At 40.4% G+C, this 19,519-nt stretch overlaps 1 protein-coding gene across 6 annotated transcripts in view; it reads left to right on the top strand.

Annotated features, from left to right (window-relative positions):
• The window catches only part of PIEZO2 (piezo type mechanosensitive ion channel component 2), a 244,170-nt gene that overhangs the window by 153,693 nt on the left and 70,958 nt on the right, over positions 1–19,519 (top strand). For 4 of the 6 annotated variants that reach the window (XM_017729452.1, XM_017729451.1, XM_017729450.1 and 1 more), the window contains 5 exons: positions 3,083–3,206; positions 4,773–5,020; positions 5,691–5,839; positions 6,588–6,761; positions 15,838–16,079. In XM_017729452.1, the coding sequence (XP_017584941.1) occupies positions 3,083–3,206; positions 4,773–5,020; positions 5,691–5,839; positions 6,588–6,761; positions 15,838–16,079 (937 nt within the window). Of the gene's footprint in view, positions 1–3,082; positions 3,207–4,772; positions 5,021–5,690; positions 5,840–6,587; positions 6,762–10,016; positions 10,059–15,455; positions 15,489–15,837; positions 16,080–19,519 lie in introns of all 6 variants that reach the window. The other 2 variants (XM_017729448.1, XM_017729449.1) reach the window with 2 other exon arrangements.

Below are 19,519 nucleotides of genomic sequence, written 5' to 3'. Positions count from 1 at the left end.
GTGTGTGAGCCATTCCTCCCAGCTGTGCGTTATCAGCAAACTCATTGAGGGTACGCTCTGCCCCATCATCTGGATCATAAAGAAGATACTGAACAAGACTGGACTCAGTAATTCCCCCTGGGGTACATTTCTGATCACTGACCTCCAACTAGGCTTTATGCCACTGATCACCACCCTCTGAGCTCAGCTGCTCAGTCAGTTTTCAGTGCACCTCACTGCTCATCCAGCCCACACTTCATCAGCTTCCCTATGAGGATCTTATGAGAGACAGTTTCTTTCTGGAGTCTAAGAAAGAGACAGTATCGACTGCTCTCCTGTCACCTACCAAGTCAGTCATTTTATCATAAAAGTTTACCAAGTTGGTCAAGCATGACTTCCCCTGGGTGGATACACTCTGACTATTCCTGATGGTTTTCTCAACCTTCATTTGCCTGGAAAGGTTTTTCAGGATTAGCTCCTCCATCACATTAGAATCACAGAATGATTTGGGGTCAGCAGGGACCTTTCAAGATCATCTAGTCCAACCCCACTGCCATGGGCAGGGACATCTTTCACTAGATCTGATTGCTCAAATCCCCATCCTGCCTGACCTCAGACACTTCCAATGATGGAGCATCCACACCACCTCTAGGAAGCCTTTTCCAACATCTCACCACTATCACCTTCCCCGGGATTGAGGTGAGGTTGTTCAGGCTTGATCCTTCATCTTGTCCTTCTTGAAGGTAAGAGTGACATTTGCTTTCCTTCAGCACTTCTCCTGCCACCACATTTGATCAAAGATTATTCAGAGTAGCCTGTACTAGTGACACCAGCCAGCTCCTGGGTACATCCCATCAGGATCCATGCACTTATGTATGCCCACTTTCTTTAAATATTCCCTGATCCGTACCTCTGCCATCAAAGGAAGACTCTTCCTCTTCAAAATTTTCTGTGGTCTCCAGGAACTGTGTTTCCTTAAGGCCAGTCTTGCTAGCAAAGACTGAGGCAAAGAAGGCATTTGGTATCTCAGCCTCTTCCGTGCCCTGTGTCACCAGGGTCCTCACCCCAGTCAGCAGCAGACCTAGATTTTCCATAGCCTTCCTTTTTCTGCTGAGGTATGTACAGAAGCAAATCTTGTTGCTCTCAACATGCCTTTCTAGACTCAGCTTCAGGCTTTGACTTTTCTAACCATGTCTCTGCATGCTTGGCCAGTCTCTGCATTCCTCCCAGATTACCTAGTCCATCCTCCATCCCCAGGCAGCCTATGCATTCCAGCTATGCTGTTGTGCAAATCCCAACTTCACCTCTGCATCTTTCCAGCCTGTGCTTCCTAAAGAGCCTGTAGCTCTGTATTGCAAGTACTCAAGGCATCAGACCCTGTCTCTCTCATCCCAACAAGACCACAGCCCTGCACAGAGATCTCTAATTGCTTGTGTTTGTTCCCCATGCTGCAGGGCTCTAGTGTGCAGACACTTCAGGGGGCACCTGACATGTTGTTCTCCCAGAAAGAACCTGACAGGTTTCACTTTAAGGCTGTGTTGGAGTAATTGCCTTGCTTATACACAAATGCTTGAGGTGCCCCTGCATAAGCCCTGTTTTGCTGATTATGTATTTCCTTTTGTTCACATCATCCCAGGCACCGTTTGCCTTGTCCATCAGTCCCTCTTAAGGGCACTAGTAACTCTGTACCTCCCCTCTATTCCTAATTTAAGGTCCTTTGAATAATGGTTGAACTTAATGAAGACTGAATACTGTATTCTGCAGAAGGAAGATGTGTACTGTAATTCTTTCTGCATGAGTTTCTGCATGCTATGTGTGTTTCCTGGTCTGAACATGAGATAAAATCTATATTGTAAAAGGTGACTGGAAGCTTTTCTTTTGGTCTGTGACCCTTCATGGCTTTTCTTAGAGCCAGCTCTAGCTCTGGAAATGCCAAGTAGAACAAGGGAGTAAAGCTGGCAGGAAGACAGAGCTAATCACTGCAGAAAAGTCTGTGTTTTACAATATCAAAGGTTTGTGTTGCAAAAGCCAGAGCTTTAAGAGGTATCTGGGGAAGCTGTGACAAGTCACACAGGCTGACAATCTGCTGCTGTGGCTCAATGTTAGCAGCAGCGTCAATAAAAAAAGCCATCTCCTGGGAGCAATCCTTTTACCCATTAAGGACTTGTGCATCAGAAGAAGAATACATTGTACTACTGGTCTTGTCTATTGTGTGCAAAGTATTTGGCTCTTACGTGCTTCCTTCTTGAAATTTTGTTCTTCTACCTAAGTAGTGAAATAAGTCTCCTTCTGCACAGAGGAATTAGCAGAAACTTTGTAGAAAATAAGCATAAAATCAAGTGTGTGGCAATAGGCATCATGCTATTTTCTGAATTTTGTCCACCTCTGGGTATTGCAAGCTGTTGAATTTAGCTTTTTGCAAAACACAGAAATGCACTCTTCATTAAAGAGATCTGTTTATTTCTAAGGTATCCTGCTGTTACTGAATTATCATCTCTTGAAGCTCTTAAAAGAATTAAGAGCTATCTCAACTCTTGTAACTGTTGCAAATGCAAGGCATATTCCACTGACTGGGTCTTCAGTAACTGCAAGACATACAAAAATATTGATTTTTAAATTATGCGTTTAAGCACCTGAAGTAACAAATCTCCTAAATCAAAATATTTATGATATACAAAACCATGATAATGACAATATACTCTTGCATGTGTGTCTTTCCTGAAAAAAATGGTAAAAATGAACAGTAATCTGACAAATGGGAATTATACAAACCAGGCATAGTAAGAAGATCCCTAAACTTTTAAGAGAGTAGTTAAAAACTGAATAAAACAGGGTAGAATAGAAGCATATAAGTGAATACTTTTATGGTATTATAAGAAGTGGAAAAGTGCAAATGAAGCAAAATTGTCTGTAATGCAGGATGTTTCCTAAATAACATAACTTGCCCTAAGATGCACTTTTGACACTGACAATGCCATCACTGCCATTTTCTGAGAGACAGAGAAAAAAAAAGCATGCAAAATTTATGAAAACCTATGCTTGTATCTGTAGGACATAGGATATACAATTAGTCTGTTGGTTTTGTTTTGATTTTTGTTTGCAGATTCTTTTCACAATTACTTTCTGGCTACTGCTTAGGCAACACCTCACTGAACAGAAAGCACTTCGGCTAAAAGAAGCTACTTTATCTGAGGTCAAAGTTGGAAGTGAAGAAAATGAAGACAAAGGTAAAGCCAGATCCAATTTATTCCTTCAGTCATGATAGAAGTTCCAGTTACTGCGTTTCTCTGATGCTGAAAGCAATTAGCAAGGTATCTGTTATTACAAAGATATTACAAAATCTATGTGCAGCTATCTCTCAGATACAAAACACATTTGAACTTTAGAAATACAAATAAAATAAGAATTCTCTTTACTGGAAGGTAATAAAATGACTCATTTTAGAAAGATCATGGAACTTTCAAATGATCAGTTTGCTGCTATGTTCCAAACTCAAATCAGGGGAGTAATTGCCCTAAAGTTTAACCACAGGAGATGAATTTACCTAGGAAAAGTTGCTAAATTCCTTGGAAGTTTCATTGGTACATAAACTCTTATATAGACGCAGAAGTTAAACTACAAATTTCAGTGGAAAAAATAAACTTTTTTTTTTCAGTGCAGGGGCTCAAGCACACCTGAGAGAAAAGTTTAGATTCAGCTTATCTAACAACATAGTGACCTGTTCTTTCTTGTGCTACTGGGCACGTGTTTCTCCAAACATTCCTTACCCTCTCTCTCCAGATGTTGAACTGAAAAAGTTCAGTGCACTGAAATGCTAGAAAGTGAGCCCTGGAAGCAGTGGTGTAGTTTCCTCTCAATTATAATCCTTGTCTCAGTAAAATATCTGATCAGTATCAAAGCTGGACTACAAGGATTTTCAAGGCAAGAGCCTGAGAAGGGGGATGGTGAGTGGGACAAAAGGAGTGGGCAAGACTTTTGATGGTGAAGTTTCAATACTGTTGTCAGTGGAAAGAAAAGCAGTACAACTGTGTACTCTGTTTTTGGCAAACCCTGTTATCTACATACTTGCACGTGCACTTGCTGCTGGGGGGACACTTACCCTGCCCTCCACAAACCTCACAAGGTTAATAACTGGGGAATCCTGACCTCTTCATAAAGCTAAAGCAGTTTGTCTTTTCTGGCCCAGGTACAGCACAAAAATCTGGATAAGTGGTAGTTTTTTTGAAAACCAGCAGTGTTAGTGCAGCATTTATATTTTTTAAGCTTGTTTGGGTTTATGTTAATGTTTTCCCTTGCTTGTGGTTTTTGGAGGTAAACACAGTATTATCTGAAGGACAAAACTCAAGACGGGAGGTTCAAACTCGAGATGAGAGTTTAAACTCAAGATGAGAGGTTTCTGGTGGTGCTGGTGGTTTCTTTGTTTTCCAGTTTAAAAGGTTGCTTATTTGAGAGTATAAGCATTGCCATGGAAAGTGTTTTGGCTACTATCCATTATGCAACCTTTAGGCTTTAATTTTCCTCTACAACTGCTGGTGTTTCAGACAAAGTGAAGACGGGTGTCTGGTAAGCATGTATATCTATGTGCCCCATGGCTCCAGCAGCAGGTCTAAGATCATATGAAGTTAAAACCCGTTTCCTTGCTCTGGAGCCATGCATGATTAGGAATTACGGTCTCTTGTGAATATTGTGTTTTAAGTTTTTGTGTTGTGTGCAGAGATTTTACTTTCCACCTATTTAAATACTTGCTAAAAGTCCCAAGAATAGACAGGCCAAATGTGACTCTGTATTTGCAGAAGAGGAGTCGCAAGAGGGAGAAGTGTCAGAAGAACAGGAAGAGGAGAAGGAAGAGGAGGAGGAGGGAGAGGAGGAGGATGAACAGGACATTATGAAAGTCTTGGGGAATCTGGTGATGGCTATGTTAATCAAGTACTGGATTTACGTCTGTGGGGGCATGTTCTTCTTCGTCAGCTTTGAGGGTACAATTGTCATGTACAAAATCATCTATATGGTACTGTTCCTCTTCTGTGTGGCCCTCTATCAGGTAAGTGAGAACTGTGTTAAATGAATTTTATCCTTGAATAGAATTATTCATACTTTTAGCTTGGTAGTAAAGTAGCTCCAAATAGAATTCATAAACAGTGTATTTGTTCTTTAGTTAGACACAACAGAATGAGACCATTTGAAGGGGTTAAGACTAATTTTCCTCTGGTTTGTGGTTATAGTGACAGGCAAAGTGCACATAAATTAGATACAATGCACACCTCTGCTCTGTCATGCCACTTCACCATAAGCTTTGGAACCTTTGTGGAAAATTCTGAATCTAAGCACATTCTACATAGCCACTAGTTTTTGTGGCACTTGATCCACACAGCTTCCATATCCCAATGAGCATGGAGTCCCGCTCCTCCTGGACTTTTATCACCTAATGGTGATGAAACTAAGCGACTGAAGCTATCCCTGACTTGGTGTCTGTGGCCTGTGGCCCATGTCCCATCAGATATTTTTGCACAAAGGTCTTTACTTGAATGAATTTGCAGGAGTAAAAACTGTATCTCAAAATCTGTGGCTGCTGCTGGGTAATCATTGCTTACTTCAGACCAGCTAGGAAAAATAGTGTTCTTTGTCCTTGTTTGACAGTACAGTGTTGTCAATATTTCTGTCAGTTTCTTTGCCTTCAGCTTGTGTCAGCATCTTTAGTGTGTGATTTTCAGGTACACTACGAATGGTGGAGGAAGATTTTAAAGTACTTCTGGATGTCAGTTGTTGTTTACACGATGCTGGTACTTATCTTCATCTACACATACCAGTTTGAGTCATTCCCCGGGTTGTGGAAGAACATGACAGGCCTGGATGAAAGGAAGTAAGTGGTTTTGATTAATTTTTTTCATTTTTGGATCTCTGAGTTCAGTGTGATGGAAGGATTGGAGAGCAGTCTTCCTTCTTATGGGAGAAAAACATCATGCGGCCATTCTCAGGCATAGCTGATTCTAGGCACTCAGTTATTAAGCTGTAGATTTATTGATGTAATCATAGAAATGAGCAAGACCAAGAGAGGAGCTCAGAGTCATATTTTCTCCAATTGGCTGCTTAGGTCTTTGGATTGCTTCTGTTTTCAATACAGTGCCAATACCTCTCTTCACCACTTTGACCACAGAACAAGATCCAGGGAAAGATTAAGGGTAGATCTGCAGGATGTTTGGAACTGAGGAAGGTGGACCTGCTCTCCTGCTAATGAGGAGGACTGGGTTTCTTCATCTTTATAATGAGTTGGTCATTTCTCAAGAGGAGCTTACCTTAGAAAGTATATGCAATATGAGTGGATTTCCAGTGCAGGACTTTCAGTCAGAGACAAGTCATCTGACTCAAGAGATCCGTGGCAGGGTTTGTTCATTTGACTGTACATTTACAGTACCTCTCTATATTACTGAGTCCAAACACAACATGCTTGCATTGTAAAACTTGCTAGCTTAGGAGAATTTTAGAAAACAAAACTACATAACAAGTACCATCCCCTTATTTCCTATTGCAAATGATATATAATAATGTCTCATGGAAAGAATATTGTGTGTGAAAAGATGCCTTAGTGGAATACCTTTTTTTTTTTCCAGACTAGAGGACCTTGGCTTAAAACAGTTTTCTGTGGCTGATCTATTCACACGCATCTTTATCCCCACCTCCTTCCTACTGGTGTGTATCTTGCACCTTCACTATTTCCATGATCGGTTTCTCCAGATCACTGATTTGAAAGCTGTAACCAGCAAACAGGACAACACTATTTACAGGTAAAGAAGCAAAATAGATGGAACTATTGATTATCTGTATGGAAATACTGTTTCTGACTGTCCTGTAAAGCTCACGTTTCAGTAGATGTTATTTGCCTTTGCTATGACTACCTGGCTTAAAAAGAAGGTGCACGGTATCCAGCACCCCACTACAACCAAAGTTTCTGTCTCTTCCCATTTTCCCCTACACACTGAACTTTTTCATTTTGGGGTACATTTTCAAAGGTACTAATGTCATTTATGTATTTATTTCATTGGCTTTGACCTTTAATGGGGGTTAGGTGCTCAATTACTATGTGTGCCCTTTTGTATGTGTACCTGCCAGTAGTAAGAAACACAGCTCTTCATTTGGGTCACTTCTTTTCTTAAAATGTCCATTTTGAGGGCCACATGAAAACTGGGAGATCTTTGGAAAATACCACATTTGCATTGAGCAGTTTGGCCTTTTTGTAAAGTTGAACTTCAGAAATGGAAGAATTCTGAATTTGTGGTTACTTTTCATAGTACTGACCCTTGGCTATGCTAGACATTGGGTGATTTCATCCAAAAGTTCATTAGCACTTATTAATGAATCTGGGACATCACTTTTCCAGTGTTCAATTCCTACATATTTTCCTGCATATAAACCAATCTGGCCTAGGATCCTGAGCCAGGAGTATGAGAGAGAGAAGTGGTTTTGTAGTACATAGTGTTATATTGTGCAATGACAATTGCAGTCATTCTTTGAAGAAAGCAATTAATTTAGACCCTACTTTTAGAATGTTTACCTGTCTAGTGATAACTGTATCAGCTGCACTTCTATGAATGGGGACTAGCCGCATAACACCACATAGACCACAGGATGTTATGGAATAATGACGGTTACTTAACAGGGAATTATGTTCTAGGTTATGCAAGATTTACAAAGCATTTCAGGTATCTTTCATACATTCAATTCGATATGAAGCTACTTCACAGTGCATGGTACAAATTTGTGCCATGAGAATAAGCTCCAGTTTTATGGAATGCTTCCAGTTTCTGTATTTAAATAATTGCTAAGACCAGAACAGATCAAACTTGATAAAATTTCCCAATAAAGATGTGGTGGTTTTTAAACTTACATTTTAAATGTCTGCGTAATAACTCTCCCTTTACTCTTCTTGAATTGCTAAATGTGACAGTAGATTCAAGGGCCCTTTTGTAATGGCCTGTGAGCAAACTTCCCTTGCCCAAGGCAGACTTTTGTGCAGCAGTGGGTACGTGTTAACATCTCTGAATTGGCCAAGCCCTGAAAACAGAGCCCAGACAGGTGTCTGAGCTGAAATCGGATTGCTCCTGGGCTGAGGCATTTAGGGGAATGCTTTACAGCAGTCCAGTAACTCTGCAAGCTCGCTTGTAGCCCGAAGTTTGCACTTGTGTTGAGTAACATAGGAAGTTTCCACCTTCCTTCTAGTGTGATCCAATAGACACAAAATAAAAAGAAAAAAACCCTGAAGCATTTGTAGGATTTTGATGGGTCCATTTTGCCTGTGAAACTGCTACTTGAAAATCTTTCCATTACACACAGCTTTATTATTATACAGCTTTCCAAATGTTGGCATGAAGAGGATCACTGTGACTAAAGTCACATTATTCCCAAAGGATGGACCTGCTGATAGTGAAGACACAAAATGTTTTCATGCATTGCAAGAAAACATTTTTGCCACAAATAAGTAGCCTTGAGATACCATGTTAAAAGTAGACATTGTCCTACGAAGCCTTTTATTAAAGTCATAGATGAAGAGGATCATGTGATATCATCAGCTTTTTTGTCTTGGATTTAGAATGCTGGGTTTTTTAATCTAAATGTGTACTAGATTGTATTAAGCAGTCATATATAAGTCGCTAGATATTTTTAACTGTTAAATGTGGCATATGTGCTACATTTGCCATTTTGAAGTATTTTCAATATCACAAATATCACATATATCCTTTGTTCCTCCTGCGAAGATTTAACTATTATGACCAGTACTCAAATCAGAACAGTTTTCTTGATCTGTACTCCTGTTAAAACTGCCTGGTATATGAAAATACATCTCTTTTCTTCCCTTGATGCAATAAATCACTACTGAGCATCAGCTGACTTTATAGTTCAAAGTTTTGCAGTGAGAGCTCAGCTGACATTTGTATTGGTGATGCATAAAGCTAGATAAGAACTAACAGAACAACCAACTTCAGCTTAACAGTGATGCTAGTAATAAATTTCAGGGGCAATTAAAACAGATTAAAGATTCATGCATATGTGTAATTTTCTCTCAAAGCTACTAAAACTTAATTTTCCTTTTTGCTTTGAAGAAACTATCATTCACTTAACAACTGCTTTACCTTTCTAAACTGCTTTTATGCTGCACCTTTTGCAACAAAAAAAAATTTAAATAAAGAACTAGAACCTTCATTTTGACTAACAAGACAGAACGCAGTCCTTTTAGTAGTGAGCTTCTTAGAATGATCACAGCAGCTGAGGGGTGGTCATGAAAGTAATAAAGAAAGCACGTCCAGTTCCTGCATCTACCTTTGAACTGCCAGGTGTGATTACTACAGTTGTGTCTAACTGAAGAGTCCTGTTAAAATTGCTGAGAATGTTCATTTATTAAAATGCTGTTTCTCATCTGCAAAATTTGCAGAGTGAGTTGAAGGGTAAGGCTCTGCCAGCTGCAATGAGAGGGCACAGAAACTGGCACACTGGAACTGGCAGAGTGAGGAACTTCTCACTATTTATAAAGATGTCAGAACTGAATGTGTCAGTTTTACATCTGCAAGGGAAAGAAAAATTCTCTGATTAGGATTTTCCATGCCCATTTCCTTGCTGTACCATGAATTATGGAATGGAAGAGATAAAGGCTATGAGGTAGATAATTTCTCTGATAAGATGCTTTGCCATAATTACCTTTATGGTTTTTTTTAAGAAGGAAAAAATCATTTTAAAAAATTGTGGTATTCGAAGGCTTACTTGAAGTAAGGCAGTAAAGGCTGTTCTCACATCTTGGGGACTATGAAAATTTTCTGTAGTTCTGACTGAACTTGTATAGGATCTAAAGGTCTAAGAGCTGCATTTATAAGCTTCCTAGACATTCACTGAATGGTGTATGTTAAGATTTCAGAGTGTGTTTTGTTATGACAGTGTGTCATAACACATTGGTAGACAGGAAAGTGCGTTTGTTCCTATTTAATGGTTTTCTTTTCTCTCTCTAATTCATTTCCCATTTTCATCTTGTGCTTTCATCTCCCACCTCATAGCCATGCCAAAGTCAATGGCCGTGTATATCTAATAATTAATAGGTGGGTACTTCAATTCTTCCTTTCCTTTAAAACCAATATACCTTATTTTTTTTGTTACTTCTTAGTTGCCTTAAAGAAAAGTATGTTCTTGCTGCGCAGTACTGTGAAGTAAGCAGGGAGATAATGTTGTTCAGGTATTGCAGTTTCCTAAAGCTAATGAAGCAGTTAACACATCTCTTCTGCATATTCATACATTGTGAGTTTCTTCTCCCAGCTGAGAATTCTCCTAAATTTTGCCCACGCCTCAATGCAGGAATAATTGGTGCTATTTGTAATTGGCTGCAGGCAATAGATTTGGTTGAGGAGGCTCGTTTATCTACCCTTTGTTTGTGCATGGAAAGATGCATGCCTGCATGTGCCTATGTACACACAGACAGAGAGACAGACATCCCTGTTTTCTCCAAGCATGTAAGATAGGGAATTTGAGGGCCCACTCAACTGAATGTGTGGTATGTGCTGTGAGTTTGTACAGACTGAAATTTTAGCATTGGAAAGGGAACACTGAAACCATTGCATGCTAAGGCTGTTAATTCACGGGCTGAGCTGGGTGCTGCAGGATCCAAACTGCTATCATCATCATCCCTTTATAAATGGCATCTTGAAAACTACTCCATAAATTAGATTCCTTTCAAAATACTTGACTGGAATAAATGTGCACTATTTTTTAATCATCTCTGAGAATAAAAGGACTTCTGAGTTGTTGTCACTACTGAATATAAACAGAAAAACCAAGAAGATACCTTGTTTAGATATTTGTGAGTGCCTGCTCTGTGTGTCATGTTCACGATTCTTCTTGAAAAGTCATCACGTACTTTGGGTCACCGTTCTTAAAAGTTCACCAGAGCTGGAATTCTGGTCTGCAGAAAGTCTGTGTTTAAGGGAGTGGTGAGGGCAAGCACCTTGGCTAAGGCAGGCAAGCTGTTTGCCGAGGGTGTCATGGCCAGGAGGCAAGGCTGGACTCTCACCCATGGGCAGTCAGAAACGTGGACCAACAGCTGAGGGTGAGGATCAGGTCTGCAATCAGTAACAAGGGTCAGCCACAACCCGCTGAGGTCCCAGCGAGTCCATGGAGATAAGCCAGGTTTGCAGTGAAGGCAGGGTGTCAGGCTGTGTGTCAGGCTTAGGGTCAGGGAGGCACGGGAGCAGGCACAGACACAGCTGTGATGCAGCCACAACATAGGAGTGGAAGCCTCCATGTGAAAGCAGCACCCAGTGAAAGGAGAGGGTCCTCCTTCACTGAGGCTTCCTGGCCTGGCCACATACCCCAACAGGGCTTGGATTCAGGCAGCAAATCCCCTTAAAGGCCCATAAAGGCACTCGGAGCCCTGCGAGTGGAGGTATGGCACTGTGTGCTCAGTTTGAGTGTTGCAGACCAAATACTCAAGACATGGGTCACTAGTGTTCTGCAGAGCAGAAAGCTTTCTCCTCTTAAGGTTTTGCATGAAAAACACTTGGGAACTTCTTTTAGCTAGAAAGTTCCAAGCAATTCATAAACAGCAAAAAACTATCAAAGGCAAAAGATGCTTAATAATGCATTCAATTAATTAATCTCCTGCTATAGTCGATTACAAATACATGAAAGTACTAGGAATCCAGCAAGTACCTGTGTCACATGCCTGATTTTAGTGCCACTGAAATTGCTTTGTTGCCAAGAACTAGATCTACTGATATACTTCCCATTATTGACATACTGTTTAATGAACCTGAGGGTAAGAAATGCGCTCAGCTAAAAGCACTAGTGGCTGTACCTTCAAGGCTTCTTGCCTGAATTATTATTTAGTTATTTCTCTTCCTAAGTATCAGACATAATACTTCTATGTTATTTGGGATAATTTCCCATTATTATGTGGCTTCCAACAATGACGTTATATCGCACTAGCTGTGAAGATGGGTATGGGTAGCTTGTCTTAAAAATTCTAGTGAAGTTTTTATATCTTAATACCTCACTGTTGTCTGTTACAATATAATGGGATCTTGTAGTGAAAAAAAAAAAATTGCAAAAAGAACCCTAGCAATACATAAGGAAGTTTTGGAAGAAAGATTCCAAGTAGACTAACTTTCCAAACATTGGGCAGGGCTTTTTGTCTATCCTTGGATCTCCTGAGCACATGATCCAATGCTCAAGCCTACTGATGCCAGTAAAACTAAGCCTACTGAAAACTAAACTCATACTGAGGCTTTATCAGGTATATGTATTGCATGTACCCATCTTTATAACCCCATTGCCTCCCAGATCTCCAAAATACAAATGGGAATTATATGAATAAGAGAAAGATGAGTCTACTCATACAAAATCCTATAGAGTTACCGTGTTTCTGTCCAATTTACACTGAGGTAAGTCATTAAATCCTTGATTTACACCAGTGTGAATGTAGATTTTTCCATTATAAAAGTTAGTTGGGAAGATACCTCATAAAAATCAATGCAACTGCATATATACAAAACCTGTCTGATTATATAGTTACTTTCATTTCATGGTGCATTGTCTTTTAAATGAGCTCTGATGTTTTATAGTAACCAGGGATCTCCATAACAGTTGAACTGAACTGAAAATTCATTCTCTCTTCTTTATACATGACCTTCCTAATGGTGCTTTATTAGAGTTTTAGGTAAATATAAGTTAGTTATGTCCTGTTAGGGAACATTGATGTTTAGTCACTTTATAGAGATTTGAATACCCTTTTAGTGTATATGCTAGCTGATCCATGTCTTAGATATGAAAATAACCAAGAGCCCCAAAAGAGATGATTGGTAACAGCCAACATGGCTTTACTATGGGCAAATCATGCCTGAAAAATTTGGTGAACTTCTACGATAGGGCTACAGCATTGATAAACTGGGGCAGAGCAATCGACATTGTCTTCCTGGACTTATGCAAAGTGTTTGATACTGTTCCATATGATAGCCTTGTCTCCAAATGAAAGAGACGTGGATCTGGTGGATGGGCCACTCAGTGGATAAAGAACTGGCTGGATGGCCGCACGCAGAGTTGGTCAGTGGCTCATTGGTCATGAGACCAGTGACAGGTGGTGTCTCTCAACATCAGTGCTGGGGCTGAGACCACTCAACATCTTTGTTGGTGGCATGGACAGTGGGATTGAGGGCACCCTCAGCAAGTTCGCTGATGACACCAGGCTGTGTGGTGCTGTCAACACACTGGAGGGAAGGGATGGCATCCAGAGGGACCTTGACACACTTGGGAGGTGGACCCATGCAAACCTCGTGAGGTCCAACAAAGCAAAGTGCAGGGTCCTACACCTGGGTTATGGCAATCCCAGACACACCAATGGGTTGGGCAGAGAAGTGACTGAGAGTAGCACTGAGGAGAACGACTTGGGTGTGATGGTTGATGAAAAATTCACCATGAGCCGGCAGCATGCACTCACTGCCCAGAAAGCCGATGGATTCCTGGGGTGCATCCAAAGGAGTGTGGAGAACAAGTCAAAGGAGGTTATTCTGCCCCTCTGCTCTGGTGAGACCTCACCTGGAGTGCTGCATCCAGCTCTGGGGTCCCCAACATAAGAAGGCCTGGAACTGTCGGAGCAAGCTCAGAGTAGAGGCACAACGTTGGTAAGAGGACTGGAGCACCTCCCCTACAAAGACTGAGAAAGGTGAGGCTGTTCAGCTTAGAGAAGAGGAGATTGCTTGGAGACCTCACAGCAAATTTCCAGTATCCAGGGGGCCTACAGGGAAGGTGGAGAGGGTCTTTTCATCAGGAACTGTAGTGACAGGACAAGGAGTAATGGGTACAGATTGAAAAGGGAAATTTAAGTTAGAAATTAGGAAGAAATTCTTTACTGTTGACTGGTGAGATACTGGAACAGACTGTCCAGGGAGGTTGTGGAAGCCCCAGTCCTGGCAGTGTTAAAGGCCAGGTTGGATGGGGCTCTGAGCAACCTGATCTAGTGGAAGATGTCCTTGCCCATGGCAGTGGGGGGGGATATTTTAAGGTCCCTTCCAACCTAAACCATTTTATGATTCTGTTTTCAGTAGCCAAAGCTACAAAATAAATTCTTGATTATAAGAGTTTTTCAGGTTATTAGACACTCAGGTTCATTTCCCAACCCATGATGAGGAATTTTTGTCACAAATGTGGCTAAAATGTGATTAAATATTATTATGTGATATTTTTTGGTGTTTGAGTGTCTTGTTAAACTTCTAATTTTAAACCACCTTTTCTGCTTTTTGATTACTGGCATGGCATTTCTATTTCAGGATTGTTTAGTCAGATTTCTGTAGTTTTTCCTTCATTTGAGACACCAAATTTTCCGTCTTGAAGAAACTGTGACTCCCAAATGATTGAAAAATAATTCTGCTTGTTTGAACTTCTCATTAACTGCCTAGCCTATTCTCTTAATTTTTAATGATCAGGGGAAAAAAAAAAATCTAGATTTTTATGTTCTTAAACTGTGAAAATCCTAGACTTGGCAGAATTTCCTGTCTAAATGGTTAAAGGCCAGAATTTCACATCAAGAAAAATAAACCCCTGAGATGGTACTGTAGCATATTAGAACAGTCTTACACGTGCTTGAAAGTATGCTGAGTGTAGTAATTTCAATAGCATAACCAAACATTTAGTGACCTAATCATATAGATATACACTTGCTAAAGGGAGACTTTATTGCAAGAAGTCATAGTCAAAGGGAAACTGGGTTTTCTGCAACTATGGGAGGTGAGCCCTACAGCACAGCTGTAGGAGAAAAAATGAAACCATAAGAAAATGTTTATTTTCTCAGTAAAGAAAATATATATACTGAATAATCTCATTTTTAAAAAAGGCACCATGGCACTGGAGAAATATAATTTCTGTGTTAGATCAGTTAAATCACATTCCAGTTTTGGTAGTGTGGAACTTACTGATAGATTTAGTTAGAGACAATTGGAAATCAAGGAAAAATTCTCTGTGAGATGTGGCAAAGAGAGAGAGAATGAATGGTACTGTCAAAGACAGATACGATAAAATCTTCTGAAGGTGCAGCCATGGAATTCTTGCTTTTGTTTTTTCCCAAACCTATAGATGGAAGAAAATTTGCAATTTCCTTGGGTTTCCAGCTGCATCTTTTAATTGGAAGAAGGTAGAAATGAATTTACAGTGATAGGTCAGATACCTGTGATGGTTCAGCTGCATTACTCAGAGCATGGTACAGCAGTGACCACGCTTAGCACTGGTGTAAATAGGTTGCCCCTTTCCATCTGTGCTGCAATTCCATGTTTCTTTAAAAAGGCACCCCGTGAATGTCATGATGGCATGCTCTTGGCATCAGAAGGCTTCCGCAGATGGAGTAGGAGAATGCTTTATGACTTGTTATGTAGCATGACGTATTTGTCAATGACCTTCTTCTGTAACCCCTCTGTTCTCATCTCCCTTTTTCTTTCTGTTCCAATTACTTTGAGCAGCCTCAAGAAAAAAATACCAAACCACCAAAATGAGTAAGTCCCCTATGAAGTCATGAAATGTTTCCTCTTAAATAATGTCATTTCATGCTTCTACATCTTAAACTCTGACCATTTTCTCCAGTGGGGAAAATGTCAAGTTTAAGTGTCAATACCACTCATTACTAACTAACCATTAGTATCTGAGTGAGAAATAGTTACTAATACATTCCAACAACTCGATTTTCAGTGTGTGTTTGGAGAGAGTACCAGAATCATTAACTTTTCTACTTCTAAGGCATTTTCCATGAACAGTTTATTTTTTTCTAATTATACAGTTTGGAAAAGAAAAAGACTACGATGTCATTACTCCTCAGTTTGCTGACATGCTACTGTTTACCAACAGACTGGTGCACCAAGATGGAAGCCTGCCTGACATAACTATGATGAATTTAACAGCCAGCAGAGAAAAGGAAGAGGATAAAATGCTGGAAGAGGCTGGTGAGAAAAGAACAGAAGAGCCAGAGGGGGAGGGAGGGAAAGGGAGGGTCAAAAAAGGAAAAGAAGAAGAGAAGGAGGATGAGGATAAAGAAGATGATGATGATGATGACGATGAAGACAATGAATCAGAGGAAGAAGAAACTACAGGTAAGCTCTGCAGAATGCAAATTTTTCCTTCCTCAGCCTTAATTAACAATGTCAACAGGTGGTTTGTTCTTGGTCATCCCTGTTAACTTCAGTCACCAGGTTTTCCTTCTAGTTTTGCATGCAGTCTGTGTCAAAGAGCCTGACAAAAACTGAGCAGATGGCTACTTGTCAATTATTCAACAGGCTACAGGCTCTTCTAAGGAAAAAAGTCATACTGTAGGGTGCTGAGAGGTAGAAACCAACAGAAACCCTCCCTCTTTTTTCTAGGTTGTCTGGGTTAAATTATTTGACGGTTACCCAAATCCTAAGAACTTCTTTATAGTGAAATCTCCTTACAACAAAGAAAATAATACAACATACATATTTAATATCTGATGCTGCATGCTTTCAAGGCACCCCTCCCCAGAAGTCCCAATGGCTTTACTTCATTATTTATGTACACATTAGTGTCATAGTTTTCACTTCTGAATATGGAATGTGTAACTGATGCCAGATGAACATAAAAAAGCTTAAGGGCAGACATGGGTACGGGTTATATTGTCATCCTTGATATTGCTAATATGAACTTCTAAAATGAATTATTACCATAACTCAGTTTGTAATATGAGCCAAAAGTGAAACCAGGGAAGAGCATTTAACACCCAAGGAAGCTGTATTCTTTGGAAGGGGCCTTACTGCAAATTTGGTTACTCATGCCAATATTCACAGGACTGTGACACATAAATAGGAAGATGGTCTTTGACGAGGCAAAATGGCAGCACATCAGGCTTAGCTGCCCCCGGGAATCATAGAATCATTTAGGTTGGAAAAGAGCTCTTAAGATCCTTGAGTCCAGTCATTAACCCAGCACTGCCACGTCCTTCCATGAACAGTTTATTTTTTTCTAATTATACAGTTTGGAAAAGAAAAAGACTACGATGTCATTACTCCTCAGTTTGCTGACATGCTACTGTTTACCAACAGACTGGTGCACCAAGATGGAAGCCTGCCTGACATAACTATGATGAATTTAACAGCCAGCAGAGAAAAGGAAGAGGATAAAATGCTGGAAGAGGCTGGTGAGAAAAGAACAGAAGAGCCAGAGGGGGAGGGAGGGAAAGGGAGGGTCAAAAAAGGAAAAGAAGAAGAGAAGGAGGATGAGGATAAAGAAGATGATGATGATGATGACGATGAAGACAATGAATCAGAGGAAGAAGAAACTACAGGTAAGCTCTGCAGAATGCAAATTTTTCCTTCCTCAGCCTTAATTAACAATGTCAACAGGTGGTTTGTTCTTGGTCATCCCTGTTAACTTCAGTCACCAGGTTTTCCTTCTAGTTTTGCATGCAGTCTGTGTCAAAGAGCCTGACAAAAACTGAGCAGATGGCTACTTGTCAATTATTCAACAGGCTACAGGCTCTTCTAAGGAAAAAAGTCATACTGTAGGGTGCTGAGAGGTAGAAACCAACAGAAACCCTCCCTCTTTTTTCTAGGTTGTCTGGGTTAAATTATTTGACGGTTACCCAAATCCTAAGAACTTCTTTATAGTGAAATCTCCTTACAACAAAGAAAATAATACAACATACATATTTAATATCTGATGCTGCATGCTTTCAAGGCACCCCTCCCCAGAAGTCCCAATGGCTTTACTTCATTATTTATGTACACATTAGTGTCATAGTTTTCACTTCTGAATATGGAATGTGTAACTGATGCCAGATGAACATAAAAAAGCTTAAGGGCAGACATGGGTACGGGTTATATTGTCATCCTTGATATTGCTAATATGAACTTCTAAAATGAATTATTACCATAACTCAGTTTGTAATATGAGCCAAAAGTGAAACCAGGGAAGAGCATTTAACACCCAAGGAAGCTGTATTCTTTGGAAGGGGCCTTACTGCAAATTTGGTTACTCATGCCAATATTCACAGGACTGTGACACATAAATAGGAAGATGGTCTTTGACGAGGCAAAATGGCAGCACATCAGGCTTAGCTGCCCCCGGGAATCATAGAATCATTTAGGTTGGAAAAGAGCTCTTAAGATCCTTGAGTCCAGTCATTAACCCAGCACTGCCACGTCCACCACTAAACCATGTCCCTAAATGCCACATCTATATATCTTTTAAATACCTCCAGGGCTGGTGACTCCACCCTTCCCTGGACAGCCTGTTCCAGTGCTTGAACCTTAGCTGAAACAACTTACCTTTCCTGGTTGGAACATCTGCCCTCACAGAGGGGTTCATGGGCCGTGGAAACCTTTATTGGCCAGCTTTCATGCTGTCTGTGAGGGGTGAGGGGTCGGGTGCACTCCAGCCATCCCAGCTTGTTGGAAGGGCTTTGGGACAGAGGCCAGCTGGTGGAGGTTGCTCTGTGCAGCGACACATGCAAGCAGGGAAGTGGGGGGCTGCAGCTGGTGTTGCTTCGAAATAGCACAAGGGGATCCATCTTTAAGCTGCACATGAGTTTATTTCTGCGGGAGTTACACCATTTTTACACAGCCATGTGGCCAGAGCTTTGACATTAAACATGTTCACATGTGCAGACTTCAAAGCAGAGTGTTGTACAATCTTTCAGTGGATGCAGTCAGGCCTGTATTTTCTTCCCTGTGTGTGTAGTGCCTGGCCATGCTAGACAGCGCTTGCTATAGCACCTTATCTGCCTGCTCCACTTAACTGGCACTGTCTGGATACATCTTGGCGTGATGCAACACTGCAAATAAAATAAATGCAATGAAAGATTGAGTGAGAACATCTAACGCTGTAAAGACTTCCCTTAAATACTCTCATTGTGCTTATAAAAACACATGTGGGATTAGAGTTCTGTAGCTTAATTAATTTCTCAAGTTTAATTATGTGCTCATGGAATTTACATCACTCATCATTTTTATTCAGGTTTTCTAAGTTGGGTTTGGAGAATAAAGGCAAAGGAAAAAAAAATTAAATTTGGTCGTGAGGTGTTCCAGAAGTCTGCTTTTTCACACAAATGTGCATGTGTTCTTCACACAAATATGCATGAGTAACCACTAGGTGTGCTTTATATCTTAAATAAAGTGGTAATTTGAAATAATTACATAAAGAAGGTGGTAACTCCTTTGCATTTTTACCAGCTTAGACAGTGATGTGCTTTGGTATCACTTGCAAATGTTTCCACCTCTGATATAAACTGTAAGAATGTTCTCATGGCATGCAAAATCCTTCCTAATCTCCCAAATGCTTCTGAAACCCTGAATACAGTGTGAAGACTCCATAGTAATATGTACCAGCCAGGCAAAACAGTTTTGCAGCCAGTCCACAAGCAAAGTTGTCACTTAAACAGCACTGTTCAGCATTTATTTATTTATTTATTGATTGATTGATTTATTGTTACGTACACTCACATGTAGTAGGTGATGCCGCAAGCTTGCTCACTGGGATAGTATTTGGGAGGGTGACTTTTTTAGCCAAACACCCCTATGAA

This window comes from Corvus brachyrhynchos, unplaced genomic scaffold, assembly GCF_000691975.1.
Source record: "Corvus brachyrhynchos isolate BGI_N302 unplaced genomic scaffold, ASM69197v1 scaffold331, whole genome shotgun sequence".
Lineage (NCBI taxonomy): Eukaryota > Metazoa > Chordata > Aves > Passeriformes > Corvidae > Corvus > Corvus brachyrhynchos.
Note: the sequence above shows the minus strand (reverse complement) of the source record. Positions and strands in the feature narration are given on the sequence as shown.